The sequence below is a fragment of the Hetaerina americana genome, unplaced genomic scaffold, assembly GCF_022747635.1.
Source record: "Hetaerina americana unplaced genomic scaffold, ioHetAmer1.1.p SCAF_14, whole genome shotgun sequence".
Classification (NCBI taxonomy): Eukaryota; Metazoa; Arthropoda; class Insecta; order Odonata; family Calopterygidae; genus Hetaerina; species Hetaerina americana.
In genome coordinates, this window is record NW_027286514.1 from 1,487,028 (window position 1) to 1,508,950 (window position 21,923).

The 21,923-nt window shown below is 42.0% G+C and overlaps 1 protein-coding gene across 1 annotated transcript in view; it reads right to left on the reverse strand.

Annotated features, from left to right (window-relative positions):
• LOC139686289 (pikachurin-like) overlaps positions 1-21,184 on the reverse strand; it is a 342,727-nt gene extending 321,543 nt beyond the window's left edge. Inside the window, exon 1 of the mRNA XM_071583431.1 lies at positions 20,526-21,184. Coding sequence (XP_071439532.1) covers positions 20,526-20,664 — 139 coding nt within the window. The 5' untranslated portion in view covers positions 20,665-21,184. The remainder of the gene's footprint in view (positions 1-20,525) is intronic.
• Positions 21,185-21,923: the final 739 nt, after the last annotated feature.

A 21,923-nucleotide genomic window follows, 5' to 3' on the forward strand; every position in this document is an offset into this window, starting at 1 on the left:
AGCCGCTCTTCCATTTGATCCAGACAGACAGACCTCTTATTTCACTCGGATGAATAATGCCTGTCCTACATTCAAAGAAAGACCCTCACCCGGAGACCGACAGGGTGCCTCTTGAAAACACATCCCCCGCACGCTCCCCTGTCTTCTTACCCACGAAGAGACTCGCACTTTGAGATAATAACTCAAGGGCCCTCTATAAAATTTCTTTCTCCATTAGCAAAGGCCTTACAACATGATTTAGAGATACTTCGTGAAATATAACCACTCGCTCCTCCACGTATAAGCGGACGTTTTTCACTTGTAATGGCCCAACGCCAATTCCCTACTGTCTACCCCTTTCCCCACCGTTCGATAAATTCTGAATCCATTCCCGTGTAGTTTCTCTCGGCCTTCAGGTTTTTACTCTGATTTTGTTCGGAACGGCAACAGCACATGACAGCGGGTTCTCTCCCGTAGGGGAAAAGGAGCTGCATTTGTTAGTTTAGGGGAGATGGGAAGGACTTCCTCGGGATGGGGTTGGCTGTCCCCCCCCCCCCAAACTCGGATTAGGGATGAAGGGGGAAGGAGAGGTCCGATGGCCGCCGAGCCACCTCGAGTCCTCTCTCCGCAAGTCCAGCACTCACTTCCCTGGAGCTCGACGTGATTACTCGATATCTCGATGCTATACGGTCGGGCACGGACTCATCTTAAGAATTGGTCGGATACATGTTGGCCCTCCCCTCATCCACAGGAAAACCTTTGCTTTCACTCAATTATGACCTTTACTCCAGCATGAAAATTACACAGATATGAAGTACGAGGGTAATCCCAGAAAACCCAACCCAACAAAGAAAAAACAAAATTTTGGAAAAAAATTTATTTATTTTTCAACATAATCTCCTTTCAGCTCCATACACTTTTCCCAGCGATATTCAATAAGTTCGATACCCTTTTTATAATAAGAACTGTCTTGCTCCTCAAAATAGCCATTAACTGCCGACATCACTTTTTCACGGTTGAAATATCTTTGACCACCGAGCTATTTTTTCAAGTTAGCGAACATAAAATATTCCGAAGGGGCTAAATCCAGCAAATAGGGTGCCATTCCAACTTTAATTTATGAATTTTAGCCATTGCAATAACGGATTTGTAAGCTGGTGCATTGTCTTGATGAATCAATACTTTCTTCTCAGCCAAATGAGGCCACTTTTGCTTGATTTCTTCGTTTAAACGTTGCAATAAGTTAATAATAATACTCGCATAATACTTGCCGTTGATATTTTTTCCTTTTTCAAGGTATTCAATGGAAATAATGTTACGCGCATCCCGAAAAACCGACGCCATGACCTTGTCTGTAGATGAGCTGCGTTCTACGCCTTCTTTGGAGGCGGTTCTCCCTTTTGAAACAATTGTTTTGATTGTTCTTTTGTCTTGGGTGTGAAGTAATGGACCCATGTTTCATCCATGGTTATGAAACGGCGCAAAAATTCTGCTTTTTGCGGTGACACTTTGCTAAACACTCAATTGAAACATCTTCATGACACCGGTTTTGCTCGAGTGTGAGCAAACGCGGCACCCATCTTTCTCATGTCCAAATTTTCAGTTAATATGCGATTTACCGCACTTTTTGAAATGCCTACTACTATGTCTGCTAGCTCGTGCACTTTCAGCCGATGATTATTCAGTATCACTTGGTAGATTTTCCTCACCGTTTCTGGAATCGTCACCTCATTTGGTCGACCAATTCGACGCTCGTCTGGACAGCTCGTACGGCCTCGGGTAAATCACTCGAAATCACCTACCTCGCTTGCCTAACATTCTCTCTTCTGTCACATTATTTAACATCCCACTGCCAATCAATTCATCCATTTTTCCTGCCTCCTTATGATTTCCACCAACAATACCCTCTCCTTACCCAACATACCCAGTACTTCCTTGCTTGTTTTTCTTTCAGTCCATTTCACCTTCTCCATCCTTCTCCACACCCACATTTCAAAATCTGATAATGCAAGTCAAGCTTGCTTCAACGACAATGTTTCCGCGCCCTCCAAAAAAACACTGTCTATATCATAGCAGTCGCTAATCGTTTCTCAACATCCTTATTCAACGACTCTGTCCTCAACTCTATCTTCTTTGTGAAAGCTTCTTTGCCCCAAGCAATTTTTCTGTTGCCCCGCTACTTCGACAATCTTGATCTAAAACACTTCCAAAATAATAGGTAAACTGTATAACATGTTATAGTTTTTCTCATTTATTTTAAAGTAACTTAAGCGATCTTCCTTCATGAAAACCTCATACCCTTGTACGAGGGTCATCCGGAAAGTAGTACCCGTTCGTGCCGCATGAAGTGCTGACGACGCGAGTAGCCGCTGGACGAGGTCAGATAGCTTCAGTGGCTTGTCTGCCTTCTCTGAGCCAAGTTGCGTGACGCTAGCATTGCCTGTGTTGTTTCTGTGATTGTTTACAATGTTTAAAAAAATTGAGAACGCCGCCAGTTGTGAAGTGAGGGCAGTGATTAAATTCCTCAATGCAAGAAACGTTCGCCCATGTGATATTCATCGCCAATTAAAGGAGGTGTATGGAGACAATGTAATGGACGAGTCGTCTGTTCGGCGGTGGTGTCGCAACTTCAACATGGGGAGGGGGAACACACACGACGATGAGCGTTCGGAGAGACCGTCTGTCATTACAGACCAACTGGTGAGCTCAGTTGACGAATTCGTGAGGAACGATCGGCGCGTCACAATTGATGACATCTGTGAGCATTTTCCCAATGTTTCTCGAACAATTGTTCATGAAATTGTTAAACACCATCTGCATTATGCAAAAATTTGTGCAAGATGGGTCCCTCGCGTATCTCAATGAGCTGGCGGCGAAGGACTATGCAGCAGGAATACAGAAACTTGTCACACGTTATGACAAATGCCTTAATTTGCTTGGAGATTATGTTGAGAAGTAGTTTAAAGTATCCTCTTTCAAATAAAATTTTTTATGTTTGTTAATATTTACTTTTGTGTCTTTATTTCACGAACGGGTACTACTTTCCGGATGACCCTTGTATTATTTCATTGGCATTTAACCCATATCAAACTAATTTTCAAATGCGCTCAGCTATTATTATACGTGCAGCTACTCGGCGTAAATGGGTAACTGAAATTTGAACATCCGCAAACCCAACTGACTTTAAGAATTCCCAACTGACTTTCATGTCTTCACATACCTATTGAATATCATGGGTAATATCGGCCATTGCTGTCTTCCTCTTCTTCCTTACACTGCACATCTCGATTTTCCGTCTGTAACACGAGTTCTTTGAGACATGAACAGTTATCAAATAAATGCCTATCTCTCCAATCTATTCCTATTTCCTGCAATGCATACATTAAATATTCCCAATTAACTCTTTATAACGCCTTTTTGAAGTGTATGAAGCAATCAAATTCCTTCTGATTGCATTAGATGCTCCTCTCCATTAGTGATACATTATTGGTATGCCATTTCGCTTCTCTCTCGCCTTTCTGAACTCAAACTGATCGACCCCAAAGCAGTCGTTTGCCTTCTACTGTATCGTCTTTCGGATTATCCTAAGTAACACCTCAGCTGCGAGCGAGGTCCAACTTATTTTTCTATAGTTCTCACGCATGGCGACCTTTCCCATTTTTTAGATGAGAACTAACACTGATCTAAGGAAATCTTTCTGTTAAATTCCTTCCTCATAAATGCTACGAAATAGTCCATACTCTTCAGCCCGCTTTTTGCTAAACCCTTCAGTAGTTTTGCAAGGATGTCAACCATCCCCACGGCCCTATTTAATTTCAATTGTCTTAATGTTCTTTCTATCTCCCATTGAATTATGCCTGAACTTAAGATATCTCATCTACGTGATGTTTCCCTTCTATGTCTAAACTTGCAAACCTAAAATAAGCAGGTAACATTTATATTCATTGAATTTACTCAACTTACTGTGACAAAGCCCTCTTTAAATCTACGAAACAAACAAATACATCCTGATTGCATTCTATGTTCCTATCTATTAGTACCCTCTTTCCTGCATTAGTGACTATATTGCATAAGCAGGCCTTATATTCTTATCAGATAGACCATCATTTTATCATTTCTATGATATTTCTTTTTCTATTTCATGAATCTTTCTTGGGTCGATTAATAATTTATTCTGTACCTCTACTAATGTGAACGGTTTCTTTTTCTCTTCCTACTTCTTGGTGGCTCTTTTACCTTCCTGTAAATTGCACCCATTTCTCCCTTTGCAAATTCTCAATATCCTCTCACTGAATTTTTCACCACAACTTTTCCATCCTATAGACCCCGGTTTTATTCTCTTAAATCTAATTTTACACTTCTTTTATACTAAATTATTATCTAAATTCGCATTAGCTCCTGAGAATATGCGCAAATTCATCACGCTGTTCCCAAGTCTGCAAAAAACCATTGCACTTGTAGTCTAGCTGATAACCGCATCCCCGGAAATTTTCCGCGCATAGAGTCTATTATGTAGCCTAGGTCAAGTGTTCGTCATGATCAAACCCTGTCTCCAGCAGAACTCTACTGATTTCTCCCCACGGTCATTCCTTACTCCTAACCCTCCCTCCCCTACCTCAGTATCAATGCTCCCTTCGCCCTCCGTCACATTCCAATTCCCCATCACCGGCAAATGTTCCTTCCAGGGAAACCGCGATTACATACTCTAATTGATCGCGTACCCTGTCTATTCATTCCTCTCTACCGTTGTTTGTCACACAGACCAGAATAATAGCCACGTTTCTTTATTCAGCACTAACTTCGATTAATGATATTCTATCACTCAACACTTTTATGTTTACTACGCTTTTTTCTACCATTTTATTGAACACTACCCTCATCCCTCCCTGGCTCTTGGCACGTCCGCCGTATATTACACCACTGTTATCAATCCAAGAATTTCCGCTATCCTTCCATATCACCCCAAGCAGTCCTAAAATATCTACATTTCCCGCTTACTATTTCAATGATATCCCTGTCCTCGGTATCTTCCTAACATGCCGATCCAATTCTGTTCCAGTCCACTTATGCCTCTTCTTCTCCGCTCTCTCTGTTGTTTAAGCTTTGCAAGGATTTCTTGAAATGAACGCGGAAGTCTTGCCTCTCCCGCTACCGGGAACGACACGCGACCAAGTGGGTCGAGTCCCGAAGTTGCTAGAATTCATTTCTATACGTATGCTCATCATTATATCTTGGGATAAATAATTCGTGGGGGTTTCCCGTTGCCTTCTTCAATAGTGTTTTTAACGTGACACCATCACTCAAATGGCTGCCCACCTGGGGTAAGACGCCTTCGCATCTGACTCACAGGACAAAAGACGCTTCTCGGGCGGCCTTTCGTCTGGCTCCTGCCCTTCGACCTATCTGGTGTGGGTGACCCTACCAGTATAATCACAGCTCCTGAGAACACTGTTCTATGGGTCATGCATAAGGTCTTCGCCACTTCAAGGTTGTAGTTCATGGTGAGGGACCACACGGATAAGAAAAGGAAATATCTCGCAGATGTAGATTCCATATGTAATTTAGCAAATAGTAAAATAACATTTACCAAAATAGTTATCAAAACTAAATTCCAATTTATATGCTCTATCACCTGGGGTTATGAATATGAGAATACTGTCAAAATTAGCCGCGAATTTGCCATTACGGGCATTCGATCTTTTTATCTTTGGTTGAGTATATTCATGAGTGAGTTAAGCGTAACTTTAAGCTTTAGTGAATAATGGCATGTTACATTCAATTAAGTAACTTTTTTTCCTATAAATCATGATCTTCCTGTGAACAGTAGACTCTATTGTACAAGTTTACCTGTGTCGCATTTTTTAAGTGTAATGAGCAAACGTAGTTCTATTACACACCTTTAGGTTTGTAATAACTAATCAAAAAGCAACAAATTTCAGGTTATAGGATTTTTATGTTTTTGCAAATGCTACAGGCCATTCAGAGAAAACTACTTATGAATGCCCTGTAAAATGAAGTACTATGATTATAAATTCACTGGGCGCAAAGACGGCGAGGCCAACGCCTAACTTAATATACGTCATGGTCTTCTATCGCCGAAGGATTAAAATGCTTATACCTAAGTTGACCTCTGGAAGATATTTTCACCACAAAACGGAAATTGGTTCTACTATTTTTCTCACCGTAGCAGAATTACCTAACGCACATTGCACATGCCAAAAGATTCCCCGTTACTCTGATCATCAAGATCAATTTTGAATAACAGAGCAACATGAAAAATACAAGTAACAAAAGGCCATAAAAATCTTATTATAAGCATAAAAATTATCTCCGAAAGAAATTTTACGGCCTCGTCATTGCGGACGTAACCGATTTGGATAAAGCTTCCCATCCGTTGCTACGTCACACATCCAGATTACAGAGTGGAGTTCACTGGTAATTTAAATATTTTAAATCTCAACCGACACCGATATGAAACGCATTTCCAATTATATTTTATCTCGCGTTAGACTGCCCGAAAGGGACGCGAGCATTCAAAACCCATTCAACTCGATTCTGCGGACGGGGAATCCGCCAGGCAATCCCTTGGCGGCGCCGGTCAACATTACATCCATTTCCTACCGCCGCGATACATCATACTCGGCGCCAAAACTGGGAAATGATTTTCTCCGAAGCTTAAAAAGCTTAGCGGTCGCAATCGATAAACCCACCCGTTGTTTGTGGGTCGCACGGCCCCGTCTCTCAGGATGCGCGGTCGGCGCGGGTTCCGTTCGGGGGTCGCCTCCACATAGCGCCGCCGAATGGATGCCAGCCTCGACGCCCAAGCCGGCGTCCGGGAAACAAACTCGATCGGTTAGATTTGTGCAAGCACTCACTCGGTTGGACCTCGATCGCCTGATTCTTGGCATTTGCGACCAAACTCAAGCTTCTTTATTTCAAAGTCTAGCGTAATTTTGAATCTCAGCGAACTAACTTTCGCCGATGCTGAGATCCGAGCTAATGCAGTTTCTATGACGTGTGGTCATTCACTTGGCTTGCAGAAAAGTTTTTTTAGTAACAGCACTCTGGCAGTAAAGTAAAAAAATTTAAGGGCTAAAAAATAGGTAGCAACTTAATTCACCCTAATCACTTATCATACAACTATCATAACACAAAGTGGGTAAAAAAAGGTTAATGCGGCAAATATGTCAGGTAAAACAATTTGAACTTATTGATCCTAGGGTGGGGGGGGGGGGTTCATGTGAATGGTGTACGTTAACTTTTACGATTTAGGAAAATTATAGTTGAAGTATAGGGAACGCAGATATGATAGCTATTGACATGATGGCAATGGTACAGTTTATATACATCTATTCATTATTATGTGTAGCACTTTGGAGGTATTTATTTCACTTAAACATTCTGTGAACACGTTATTGAAAAAATGAACAAAAATAAGCCAAAATTATTTTCATCGACAATTTCAAAATTTCTTTAATTCTTGGGATCCGTGATTAAAATATTATGAGCAAAAAACTTGAACTACATTATTTTACAGAATAAATGTCTCGCCATTGTTCATCACCCTTTGCGTTTCCTCGTTAATTTTAGCTTTCAAATCTCAGAAGTAATTAGGTTATCCATATTGATGCATATTCTCATCTTTATGTAATTTTTTTCTGGTGAAAATTATATGATTAAATTAATTTTGAAAAATGACCTCTGGAGTATTTTCACCAATAAGAACCATCAGCATTAGTTGGCGATTCAAAAATGCAAAGCAGATTACACGGTGATAAAAACTGAATCTACATATTCCACCGTTTTCTGAAATAGCGCTAACCGGCTACACTCTCCTGGTATACCTCCCGAGTCGTGTATGAATTTATATTAACAAAGTTCCCCGGTTTTCCCCATGATATAGTATATGTTGTGCATTATAATTGCAAAACTATAGCGAAGAAGTCAAGCAAATGGGTTTATTAATATGATCGCATAATATTGATGAGTTATTAATAAATTATCTCCAATGCAATAATGCCGAAAGTACCAAAGCATTAAAATTGAATAAATTTAACAGTCGGGGAAAGTATTGAGGATATTTTATTATTCATGTTGCTCAAGTCCATGTCAACGGAAACTCATAAACTGTCAGGCAAGTTACATATCTTGAAATTACCCTTCAACCACCCAAAATGTAACTGGTTTATTTCCAATTGAGGTCACATTTGTTGTTACTCACAATCAAGGGCGCATTACTTAAGATATAAAAATTACATCGGGTGTGAATGTAAACCTTCAAAGATACTTAAATTCGCCATAGTCCAAAAACTCTCAGCCCATCTTTTCCATGTCTTTGGGCATTTTCAACGCAGATTAATGCGCATAATATATGAGTATCTTCAGATTAAAAACACGGCAACTCATTATCCTGTTTTTCCGGGCCATTCAATTCCCTCGGAATTCTTTCAGAGCCCTCAACAGTAATAGGTTTTTATGGGCGAGCATAGAGCTTCTTGAGAGGCCAACTCCACGGAAAACTAGGAGGAAAAATCCCTTTTTCCTAAGCTGATAATAGTGATATTGACTATTGAGTCGTGCAATTAGTTCCTTCAAGTTCACGCGCTACGAAAACCTAACCAACACTTCTATTGAGACAGCATGAATAGACCGGACTGGGAATCAATAAAGACATATTTCCAATTTTAATAAAATGTCATTTTAAGACATTTACATTTCTAAAGAACACGATTAAAAAATTTTCCCTCCCACGTTATTTGAAATTGATCGCTTCGTATAATGCTCCTCGCTGCCTCTTGTGAACGACATTCAAAATAAAGGACGGCAGAAAAAAAGATTAACGGAAAGACAAATACAGATATCCTCGCTGGAAATGGCTTTGGCATTTTAGAGAAGAGCATTAAAGTGCCGTTGAGACGATTTCCGTCTTTAGATAAGAAATGAAGTCGTGGTAATGACAAGGCACACTAAATGATTTATCCGACCATCCCCAAGGAGAACAAATATCGAAAGAAAGCGGCCGAGTCGATTTTCATTTTTGGCTGTTCCAGAACGTCGTTATCCTCGGGGGGAAACTACTTCGTGGACGTCACTCCAGATGTTGGGGCCTAATGTTTTAATCACCGAGCCGGAATATGAATCGGAGCTCAAATTGATTCGGAATGAATAAAATGATGAGGCGATACACGATCCCATACGATGCATTCTCTCTCCATTATTGCCAATAAAGTGATTTATTTCCATCTTCATTTCACTCAAAAGTGTTTTTAATTTACGAAGACGGAAGGAAGCTGTAGTTTATTTACGAAAATACATTTCTCTCATCATCCATCGCATTACATTCAAAGTCCGTAGAAGACTAATTAAGCAAAAACATTTTTTATTGATGAGTAGAGTTCTCATTAGCATAAGTTATTTTCTGCAATACGGCGCGTTTTGGTAATCATTATGCATTGGATGTTAATAAGATCAAAAGAAGCATCCAAGTTTTTAAATCGACTGCAACTTTTTTTTAAGATAATTACAAAAGTTGGAAATAAATTATTTAAAATAGCTTAGTTTTATACCAGCCAACCTTTGTCGAAAAATGTAATAAATTAGCAAAAGATCAACTAGATGAATTTTGAATGCTAGACTAATAGTTTACAAATGATAGATTATTTTAACTATGATAATATATCTGTAATAAAAATATCTAACTGTCTAAAAGTAAAGATTGTATCATTTATATCGACTCGCATATAATTTCACATTACTTACTTCCAAGGTCGTCCTATTATTTTTTAGCTGAAATTTAAATCTTACAATAAATGGTGATTAGAATATTATCTTTGGACCACTAAAGTACAAAAATTTTCAGTTAACCTTTACATTACTTATTCAGCAGGATAATATCACCAACTGTCGCTACATCCTCTACAAAACCTGACAATTGAATTGCTAACTTAAAAATTAACAAACATTGTACTACGAAGGTATTCCGTCAAAGGAACACAGAATTCAGTGTAATGGCCAATAGATACGTTAATAATGACTCTAATAATTGTTTTATCTATTCCCTGCACTTATAAGTTTTAATTAACCACAGCAATAAATTCTCAAGTTGATCTAATAGGGGAGGGTAGAGCTTAACTTTGAGTAATTCTTAGTAACCTCAAAGGCATGTGAAATTAACACATCGAAGTAAGAAAGAGGGCTATTTCCTGCCCCGCGTGGCCAGCGCTTTCCCAGAAAGATGTCGCAATTGAAATATTACACCGCTACGTTACTCAGATATGGCATCCAGAATCTAACTAGGGCCCTACGCTGAGCTCTTTGAGCCATTGGACTACGATTCTCCATGAATAAAGTTAAAATTAAATTAGCTTGAATCATTCTACCGCAACTATTAATCAAATTCAATGAGTGCTTTCATCAAGGAACCCAAGTAAGGGCTAGTATCTTTTTTGTCACGGACAGTCAATTTATAAAGTTATGGTGGGCTACTGTCATTGGCTGTCCACCTTTGAAAAGAGTTTTACTATAAATCCAAGGAGTTATACAAATTACCTCGAGCCAGTTTTGAATCGATTTGGGCCTCCGGTTTGCAACCGGTGATTCTGAGGATTTATAGCGTGCAATCGGACGATATTTCAAGTACCTACTTCTGACACCCTTCTATTTAGGTTTTGGTTTTATCTCCTCATTTCACAACTGTTAAAGGCTTTTCAATATCATATCGCAAATGTATCTATAATAACTTTGATGCAATCCAGTACTTGTAAATGTTATTATCCATTAACTATAGTATCACAATAACAACTACTATCGTTTACATTATAAAAGGAGTAACTAGCTATGTTAAATTGAAAAGAGAATTCGTAGCGGTGGCTCAGTCCTTGTGAGAGCTTACGACGTGGATTATGTGTGTAGATTGCCTGGATTAGTGCTCAGAGGCTAGGCTAAAACAACCCATATTTTCGCGGAAAATTAGAAGTGGTATCTTTCTTTATTTATGTAAAACCATCAGGAAACAAACAACAGCGTATTTTTGGAAAATTGGGCGGATACCATTCCGCTTTAATTTTGAATGTCACTTATCACATGCTAACGCACATTCCAGAAAATTAGTACGATTCCAAAAAATAGTTCCAGGCAATTACTTCGAGCAAAGTTTCTTTCGAGTCTTTTTTTCATGAGTTCAACCCAGTTTTGCAGTAATCCAAGCTGCCAAGACATAGATTTTCCCTGGTAAATTCTACAGCATAAAATGCATATAATATTATTCAGTCTAATAATTTACAGTGCTCGGGGTAAACAAGTATTTTTTTACAATATTGTCATTACTACTATTTGTAGATATTACTTAATAACTCTGAGAAAATTGTTTACTTCTAGTTTATTAAACACAAAATACCTACTGTTGAATTTCCTGCTTTTTGTGAAAGAGCAATTACTAATTTTTAGGAACTCTTTACAGAAATGCAGGCAAACAAAATAAGAGTAACCTTGATCTTATTGGAAAGCTGTGAGATAGGCATGGAACTTTTTTTATTTTAATGAAATAAACCTTAGACTGGAGGTTAAAATTCGACTAAGGGTACACTATAACCGCTAACAAATAATTCAGACAAGACGTAGAGTTTAAAATTCGATTTAATTTTGAGGAGGCGGAAAAGCAACACAATTTAGCCACTAGCCTAGTGAATCAACTTGTCTGGCGCTAGGCTCCTTTTGGACATCGTCTGCTCCATGGAATGACCACGGAAAGAAAAGGGATTTATAACTGAAGAACATGTCTCTCTGGCCTTTTTATAACGAGGACTTGAAATTATGATTTTTATTGCTGGATATAAAGTAAGTAAAGAGGCTAATGAGCTACTTCGTTTACTAATGATGCAAAGTTGAGTGGAGGACGAGAATAACAAGTGGAATGTTTGTCATGAATTTGTTCATTTCAGTTTCTTTGCGTCGAACTTCGTGATATATTTTTGGATGCTGTGAACACTGAATTCGGGATTTAATGACTTTCCCTCTACTGAAGTTCTCAAACGGTTGATGAAGTTGAAAAATTATTCTGCAGACACTTCAAGTAAAATTAACAGAACTCGGGATTGTGCTTTCCATTCGCAGAATCTCAAAACATCACGTAATTGTGACTATTTGGTCAATTTGTATTGCCTACTAAAATCAACGGATAGGGAAACCATTGACAGAATTTTCCAATCTAGCTTAAATTTATATTCACGTGCTAACGGAGGTGATAACTGCCAGAGGGTAATCAATAAAATTACGTGACCACTAATTTGAAGTGTAAAATATTGAAAATCGCATTTAATTTATTAATTATTTCATTGAAAATTTCCCGTATTTACTTTTGGAATAACGTCTTGCGTTAGATAAAATCTTTACTCCATCTGGGAGAAAAAGAAACGTCAAGGATTAAAAAAAGTGGGGTAACAGAATATTTTGTCCAAAACTCTCTACGAGTATATTTGACGTAGATCCTCCGAGATCTCGACAGGGAAACAAGAGTATGTTTTACATCTCACGCAACTATATTAACGAGAAAATGAGATTAACTGCCGAGCTGAAGCTCCTTCCTAAGGTATTTCTCAAAAGAAAAGTTATAAGCAGTAAGAATACCCAAATCGTCATAGAAAATGATACTCGGATATGTTCTCCTAAATAAATGCGGAAAGTACTTATTACAGCGGTTTTTGAGCAGTAGCATCGCTCATGTCATTCCAACCCATTTTTCAACACAAGGCAGAGAACGTCTGATACTGAAAGATTAGAGAGTGAAAAGATAGTAACATTCACATTAATTTTTTTTTAAGTAGTAGTAGTAGTTTTGAGGGGAGGCGACCGACTGCTGAGGTAATTTGCGCCATAGGGGATGGACAGGAAAGGATGAAGGGTAGAGAGAAACCCGGCGTCGGCATTAGCCTACTCTTTACGAAAGGCGCCAAGGGGTCCGCAGTTTAACGTCCCATCCGACGGACGGTGTACTCACTCAAAGTGCCCTCCACAAAGCACCTCAAGTAGGGATCGAGATACCTCTGAAAAATATTCAACACCGCCGGGATTTGAACCCGTGCCCTCAGGGTGGGAAGCCAGTACGTTAGCCCCCGCACCAACTCGATCCCATTTTTTTTTTAATGCAACCCAAAAACTCTCTGTTGTTCTTCTCAAGTAGACAGTAGCCCTGACAATGAAAGAGAATAGAGAAAATTTAGGAGGTTAGATGCGGTTATTTCTTTCCCAAAGTTACGTGTTTAACTTGTATATTAGACGTGAATGATACCTTAAAAGCTAACTTGTCCGGTCCTCTCCATATTGCCTTCCCGATTAATCCTTGAGAACCGATTATGGAAGGCATGCGGTAGAAGACCCTTGCTTCGAATGATTATGAATAATCTTCTTTAAATCTTCAATTCGTTTCATCAGTATTACTGAGCATACTGGTAAAGAGACTCCACAAAGGGTTTATCTTAAAGATGAAAGATTTTCCTTTAGTTTCTCACTGATTCCCGTACGCAGAATAATGCAAAGTGAATACGTATCAAGGGAGCCAGGTGGCTGATTTTCGAACGAGAATGACCCAGAGTGGAGCCGCGATGAGGGTAAGCTGGGTGAAGGGCACATGCATTCTCATCGCATTGCATGAACAACGCATCGCCGAAACTGGAAATATTCCAAAACTCATCTTTCATTTTGGTCGTAAAGTCCACAACTGGCGGAAACCCCAGACTTTATTTGACGAAAAAAATAACACTAACCTCGTAAGCCAATATGCCCTCCGGTTGCTTTACGTACGCGTTCAATGTATAGCTCGTATGTATTTTGGTTGCTCACTAGCTTCTTTGAAGAATTCACCTTGGTGTGAATGACTTCATAAAAACTGTACACGCGTGAAAAAGCCTGAAAAACCATCACCATGTTCAAATTTTTGATCTTGTAATTTTTAATTCACTTCAAGTGGAAGCCTTAATTGGCAACGTAATCCCTGAGGCCGATTAGTTTTACTATTTCTCGAGAATCTCATCCGCCGGATTACTAACGAACAAAGGTAAACGAACGCTGAAGCCTACAGTGTTCGTTTCAAATTCCCTGCGAGCTTTTCAGGACTCTTGGATTTCGCCTGCCCTCGCGCGACGCAGACACGATCCTCAAGAGCACGGTGCGCTCAAAAACCGCCTCCTCAGGACTGAAGAACGCATTCCGCGACAAAATAAAAAAAACACTCTCTTCCCATTCCACTCCCCCGGTTTCATAAATTTTAACGACTCGGCGGAAGGGAGACGCAAGTGAGAACGGATGAAAAGGGAGGGCGAGGGGTGGTGGAGAATTCTCCTCGCAAAACATAAGCCTCCCCTACCTCCCCTCTCTCCCTCTCTTCCCCCATTCTTAGGAAAGCACACGGTAACGGATAGCGACTTAAAAGGATAATGAGGGTAATAACCCGTGCTTGGAGTCCTTTGAAGTCGCTTTAATTTTGAGCCGGAGAGGAGTAAATCCGCTGGAAGGTGCTGGGCGACCAATCTGCTTCTCCCCCAATTCTCTCTCTCTTCATCTCACCCCACCCACACACAACACCCAAGCAACCCGGCGGGTGGGGAGTGGAGGGGGGTTTCGTGAGAAAAGGGGAATTCGAAGCCGGGACAAATACAGGCGAGCGAGTGCGAGGGGAGGCGGCTCTGTACGCGCGTATGTTCTCGGGGAAGGGGCGGGAAGGCGGCCGGGGAAGACGAGGTGCATTAGGTGAGTGGTGTGTTTGGCTGTCGGGAGGGAGGGGGAACGGGAGAACAAGGGGGAACGGAAGGAAGAGGGAGGAAACGAATGGCGCGCGTGTGTTAGTGTGTACGGTGGGGGAGGAGGGATTTGCGGGAGGGAGTGTGGGGAGTGGGTCCCACGGCCTCTGAGGCGCATGCCCACAGCGGAACCGCTCACCCCCGGTGCAATAAAGGCCAAATCAATGGGGACGCTTCACTATGGCAACAGGGCTGTGGCACGCACACGTAACGCGGACGGACCGACGGAGACGGAAAGAGAGAGGCGGGGGGGAGAGAGGGGGGATGTGGTGGGAGGGACTTCGGAGGGAGAGGGAAAAAAATAATTCGTGTCTGCTCAAAGGCATAATACGAGAGGGCCGCGCGAAGCAAAAGACGCCATGGAACGAGTTCAAGAGGGCCTCCAAAGAAAATCGATCGCCCGGCCCGGTGTTGTCCGCCGCGGGTGAATGGAATTCGAGGCACGGATGACAGCTTTCGGAGCTCGATGAATATGTTAGTCGGGTTGCATTCTCCGGAAGGGGACGGCGGGTCGCACTGGACGCCCGCTCGGCCCGAAAGCGAGGCCGACCGGAAGGTCGGAAGGGAGGGTGGTTTCGGCGGTTCGAAAAATACGCTCAGCCTCATCGTCTCCCCTCCACTCTATCAGCAGGCCATATCAATAACGGTAGTTTCTATCAGCAATTATCTTCCACTATCAGATAATAATCCATGTGGGAGTACTTGGTCGTGTGGACATTTATATGTGTGGCAGACTTCGCTACCCCCCACATCTAATCGGCCTATTTTTCTTAAGCGAGAGATAGGATATGATCAAGTCTCGATTTTCTTCGTAAAAGAGCCGTTAGGAGTCAATATGTACACTCATCATTAAGTATATTATATTAAAATTCGTGAGAGACACTGCTCGGTCGCACTTCATGAATATTTGAAATTCAAAAATAAAGAAATGAAATGGGGTTCTCCACGAGAAGATGTACAGGAGACGATTCAGGGTGAATGTGTCGGACGTAAGCGCCGGAGGAAGCATAGCGCCAAGCATTGACTTCAACGCGGGCATAAAAAATGCGTGCACGGAGCAGGTGCGGAGCCCGTTTGGTGAGTCAAGTTTTGCGACCGAGTGAGGTCTCCCATAAAACGCGCTCTGTGCTTTTCCTCTCTTCTTCCTTCGCCGCCGCCCCCCCTTCCCTTCACCCCCCACGGCGGTTGCACCCGAGCAGCGGCACCCGTCGGTGGCAATTGTCGAGATCTGTGAAGCGCTCCCGAATTATCCGTGCAGAGGAGAGCAAAAAACAAAGAGCACCTGAACGGTGTAATTAAAGTTAATTTGGCGATAAAATACACGGTTTTGGAAGTCACATCGAGTTCAATCCTAATCTCAAGGATATGCAGCCTTTATAATACTTCTTTTTCATTAATTCCCATCAAGAATCATCACACGATTGGCATCCTTTTTTCTTTGCCGATCTCCGAACTAAATGAGAAAATTAAACGGGGCGTATGCAATGCAAAGGTTCCATATCACGGGTGCCACCTTTATCAGATCTCAAGACGGATAGGGAAATCTTTAAAGCAAGCAACGTTGTCTGGTGAAATTTTCTCCAGATCTCTTCTCGCATATCTGAACGACGAAGAAGACACTGTCCCTGTAATTGAAGTGAACGCAGCGCTTGAGCTTCCGAGTTACAGCGCGAGAATTCGCGCATTTGGTCCCAGGTTTCCAAGCGAAGAGACAATGTTTGAGATCTAGGATTGCTGTAAAGATAAAATAAAAGGACAGAAAAATGTTTCCTCGCCACTTGTCAAGTTAAAATTAGGAAATGTCATGAAGCCCTTCTTGATTCTCGAATATTACACGGCTAATGAAAGCATCCCTTGATAAAGACTCCATGTTCCAAAAACCAAAGGCAAATGCCGAATTCTCCAAGCATTGAGTGGCTGTAATTTGCTAGAGGTATTCCAATAGCTGAGTGCTCACCCTACATTAGAAATCAACCAGCAGTCATCTCACTAAGATACCAGTTCAGTATTCTGTGTATTTGGAATGAACGGTAAAAGATTTTAACCTAAATTAACTAATGGAAGGACTTTCTGCGTGTCTTTCAATGAAAATAATTTTGTTGTCAGATTCACATATTGAATAGAATATCATTTAATGCCATACCAATTATGAATCAACTACAGAAACCTCTTCGTTGAAGTCAATTCTAAAATTCTTTTGTAATCTTAATTTGCCAAAATTCTTAATCGGACGATTTTATCCGTAAAAACATTTTATCTGCGTAAAGATATGCTACAAGTAAAATATTGTTTTCATCAGGAATAAATGATTTAGACGCCAATAGGCAGTCAAAAACAACAAATATTTCTTTTAGTTTTTAAACAAAGCAAAACTTCGGTGCGAAACACAATTATGTATAAAAATCGCTAAATAATTATAAAAAGAACGTATGAGAAGCAGAATGTAAGATTCGGAGGTAAGTATGAGCAAAGGTCATGAGTTATATCCATACCATACACCTTAGTGTATGGTCAGACCTTATCTCAGGATCAATGAATTGACATTATGTATAAATAGTTATTTTATCCAAAGTACATAATTACATGGTTGACACGTAAACTGTCCACCAGTTAACTCAAAGGATGTGGATATGAGTCCTCGGGCTCCAGACCTCGTGTTATGTTGCACGTCACACAACTTTCCGGCGCCCTCGGTACGAAATGACCTCAGCCTTAGGAAGGCCTTAATTCCAAATTGCTACGAATTTTACGTCTGGATATTTTTTGTAGTAGACAACATTATTGTCCTTTGAAAAGTGTGTTTTATATAACCCAGACAGAAGCAGCGACGAGGAGGAAATTGGAAGCAATTGAGTGTAGCACAGCGGGGGAGTGATGAATATAGTATTCCATGGACGGGGAGGAATTACCAGGGGAGAAGTCCAGCCGAGTGTTTGGGGGAAGGAGAAAACCCCTCGAAAACACTGAAAAGAAGAAAAGAGAGTCATCCTCAGTGGGCACACTCCAAAGGTATGACAGCGCCCAGAAGAGAGGAACAAAGGATGGGAAGAAAGGGGAGTTAAACTCCAGAAGTGGACTACGCCAAGCAGATAATGAGAGATGCATGAAGTCGCCAAGTAGTGACGAGGCAGACTTAGTGCAGACGGGTTAGAGATAATCGGTAAACCAATACTTGGATTATTAAGAGGCGATTATGCTAAGGAACCTCTACATGTAAACCATTCTCTCTCTACCATTTCTCAAAATTAATAATACCAGATTTCAAATCCCAAAATTAAATAATTAATAGAATCAAGTGATATGTTGTTCTACAGAGGTTACTACTCAGAGATTATTTTGAGTGGTTTCCTTATTGTTTGTACGTTAATTGTCAACAGTTTAAATGTTCCAAGCGGAAAAAATGAGTAAGAAAGCCAAGGATAGTATGGAAATCCAGATGTAAACGTCATAATAAAGAATTTCTAACTTTAGCCTGAAAAACTAAACGAAGAAGAAGTATAAAGTCTGTTTGTTTATTTTAATCGAATCATAGGTAAACGACATCATTTTAACTCAGCAAAACATGGCTCGGCCCACGAGATAACAGCGTCCTCCCAGGGCAACTACCTTCTCCTTTCGAACCACCAGATCCATATCACGTTCGGGTTCATTTTTCATAAGATGATCCCCCTCTCCGGGAAAAAATCTCACTTCCATTAGATGATCTCGCCAGGGGCCCACGACCGATTTCCACCCACCTCGCACGCAGCACACGCCCCGCTGTCTCTCTCGGTTAGCCATTCGCCTTGCAACCGCCTCCACAGGCGCCCAACCCGTCACCCTCCTCCCCCATGCCCCCTGCCCCCACTCCACCCCCGCCCCGCCCATCCCCCGAGGTGAAATCATTTCATCACAGCCGACAGATCACAGCCCATCTATATCACGTCCAATCTCTCCTAATCCCATCAAACCTATCCCTGCACCGCGTTCGACTCCGAAACGAGCCATTTCATCGAATTTCGGTCTGCTATTCAGCACAGGGACACTGTTGAACATCCAGGCCATTGCATAACTAATGACTATACCGAGGGATTGAAAAAAAAAACGTTACCGACGACTTGGTTCGTTTTCTTTTTTCGTGAGAAGATTTTTAAATGGGAACGCGTCGAAAAAATTTCTAACCAATTAATGTGATGAGATATCCTCTAGGAAGCATTTCATCACGAGGATTTAGTCGTGAATCTAATGAATTAATACCCATGAGAATTTTTTATTTTTCTTGACACAAGGAAACTGTGTAACCTCGTGAAAACTTTGTAAAATCAAGCAAACAAATCGACAAGCCGTACCAATTAGTTTCTTATGAAACTTTTTATCGATATCTTGATCGATGCAAATAAAAAATTACCTGCCTTTCTATACCTTTCGATTTTTAATTATAATTGTATGATCTTTCTAGCCAATGGCAGGAAACGCTCCAAATTCTTCACCTGGAGCAGAGGAACTACATGTATTCCCGTGTTGGAATGTAATGAAAATCCTTCGAGCTCGGTTAATTTTGGGTGACCGTGCATGAAAATAAAAAAGCAAAAATACTTCTTTCTGATTGTAAATGCTTTAAAAATGAAAAAAACCTATTTTTACATGGGCTGCTAAACTTAATTTAACTTATCATCTTTTATTCAATTCAACAAATATACCTGGAATTGCAGTATCGTGCCATAGGAGAATGAACGCAAGCAAGTCAGAAGACCATAAGGTTAAATTGCAAGAATGCCGAATAACTTAGTGGTTATTATTGGCCTCCACTGACTGTTGGAGAAGTCCATGCTTCGATTTCATGAGTTGGTAGTATCAGGGATTTATCCGTATTCGTGCTAAAACTGTAGCACAATAAATTTCGTCTTCCACCTAGGAAACAGATTGGCTGAAAGCAGAGTAAATCCATTTGCTTGAACATTCACAAGGGCCCTTAATTAGGGAGCTAAGAGCTCTCCATGAATAAGTTAAAGGCCCTTTACGGGAACGCTCTCCAGTTGCGAACGTCAGAAACAATGCGAGTGAGGCTTCAGCGTGGTTAATAGGAGACCAAGAAACACTGGTTACCTGCGTAATGTGTTATCGACCCACAAGGTCACCGTAAAAGTCTATAGATATTTTAAACCCTAGCACCCATGTTCTCAACACTTGCTTCGATGGCGTTTGGAAAAACTAGTTACTACTCTATACACTAGGCGAAGTTTTTCTCGCAATTAAAAATACACGAATAAAAACGGCTAACAGCCACAACTATGACAGTAAAAATCTCTCTTACTCTCAAATAAAGGAGTACTTTGGGTAAATGCGACCTAAGGCTGAAGTCAATGTTCACCTGTAGAAGGTCTCGGTGATCACATATCTCGGTAAATCCTCTCTACATCTCAGAGAAGATGGAATATAAACGAACCCAATCACGGGATACCTCCCTGTTAATGTACTATTGAAATAATGCATAGTACCTCACGACAAATTAGCGGGTACTTTCCGGAGTTATTTCATATTTCATGGAAACCACAACTGATTAATCGTTTTTGGTAAGCAGGGATTTAGGTTTCCTATAGTTTCAGTTATTTAAGTCACTGAAGCCCTTAGATCAAAAATCAGCGAATGCACAGTCACAAACACGAAGATCGTAAAAAATTAAATTCATGTAAAGTATCCTGATGACACCAAGTCTTTCAAACGAAGAAAGTTTGCTTCCGGACGTCGCGGAAAACAGTCACTGTAAGGGCTTACCTTGGAAGGCGGCTTCGAATTGTTCGTTTGGTGGCGCTTCGCTGGCTTCGGCCGACACTCCGTCGACCGCCGGGTGGGCGGAGATGGTCGTGACCAACAGGAGGAGGCATCGGAGGAAGAGACGCCTTGCTCCGGCCATTTCGGAAGCCTCTCTCGGCGTCGACGGGCAAGTGGGCGGCGTAATCCAGTCTTAACGAGGCATCAACGAGGGGTGGCACCCTTACCCTCTCCTTACGGCATCGAAAAGCGGCAACTCTGATAAAGCAAATGCCAAGTGCGTAAAACTCTCTCCCGATCGCGCACCACTCACAATAGTACTCCTTCCCCCACTCCCGCCGCCCCGATCCCCCTACTGGACCCCTTTCACGCAGTCAGCGCACAAGTGTCACTACCGCGGCAGCATGACTCTTCGGCCACGTTGCACCCCATTCCACGAAAGTATTACGGAAAGTGGAAAAGGAGACCCGACCCGCGGTCCCTTCTCCCCACGAGGATGTCGTCCCCCTCACGTGACGACGCTCGACCCTTCCTCCTTTCCCGGAGCCGCTTCCCTCACTTCGGTTCGCGTCCGCCCCCGTCGCCGCTTCCGTCCCTGCCGTCGCTCCGCTCCGCTCGTGTCGCTCGCTCGCTTTTTGCCGCGCGTCCCGCGAAAGATCTGCGCTCGGGCGGGCCGCCCGCTAGACTAGGGCGCCGCGATCGATCGAAGCGGAGCGAGGGCGGAACCAGCTGCGACGTCGGGGGACCTAGTTCGCCTGGGGTCCGCGAGAGGGGATGATGGAGGGTTCCCACAAGGGTCGGACGTGGGCGGGTGCGAGGGAGTCGAAGAGGGCGGGCGGGGTAGGGGAGGAGGATAAGGAGGAGGAGGACCGTCGTTGGCTGGAGAAACCCCGAAATTTCGCAGAAACTTTTAATGTAACGCCCCCAACTTAGGCAACCACTCAAGTTGCTCGTAAAAAAAGGGCCGGGGAGCTCGTCTAGTTAGAGTGGAGAATGATGCTAGCAAATGCGAAAAAGTTGCCGCGCTGCTTGCGAGAACGTTGGGCATTTCTCAAGATTCCGTGTTTCGCCTTAATACGTATGATTCCAGAATGTAGCGAAACAGCCAAATTAGTCGGACGCAGGATCATCCCTCCCCTCCCGGGAGACCCCACCCCTATCCCCGAGGGCCTCTGAAGACCGCAAGGGTGGCAGGGAGAGGTTGGGGGTAGTAGTAAACAATATGTTTAACTTATTCCCCTCTTTATCATGCGGGAAAGCGTCGAGTGGGTTCATCATTCATGTGCGGAGGCTCATAGGGAACCGGTCAGGGGGAGGAGGATGGGGGGGGGGGGAACCACGACCGAGCCGAGACCGCGAATCAAGTACGATGACAGTGCTTTTTTCCGCGTGAAAAGTAAG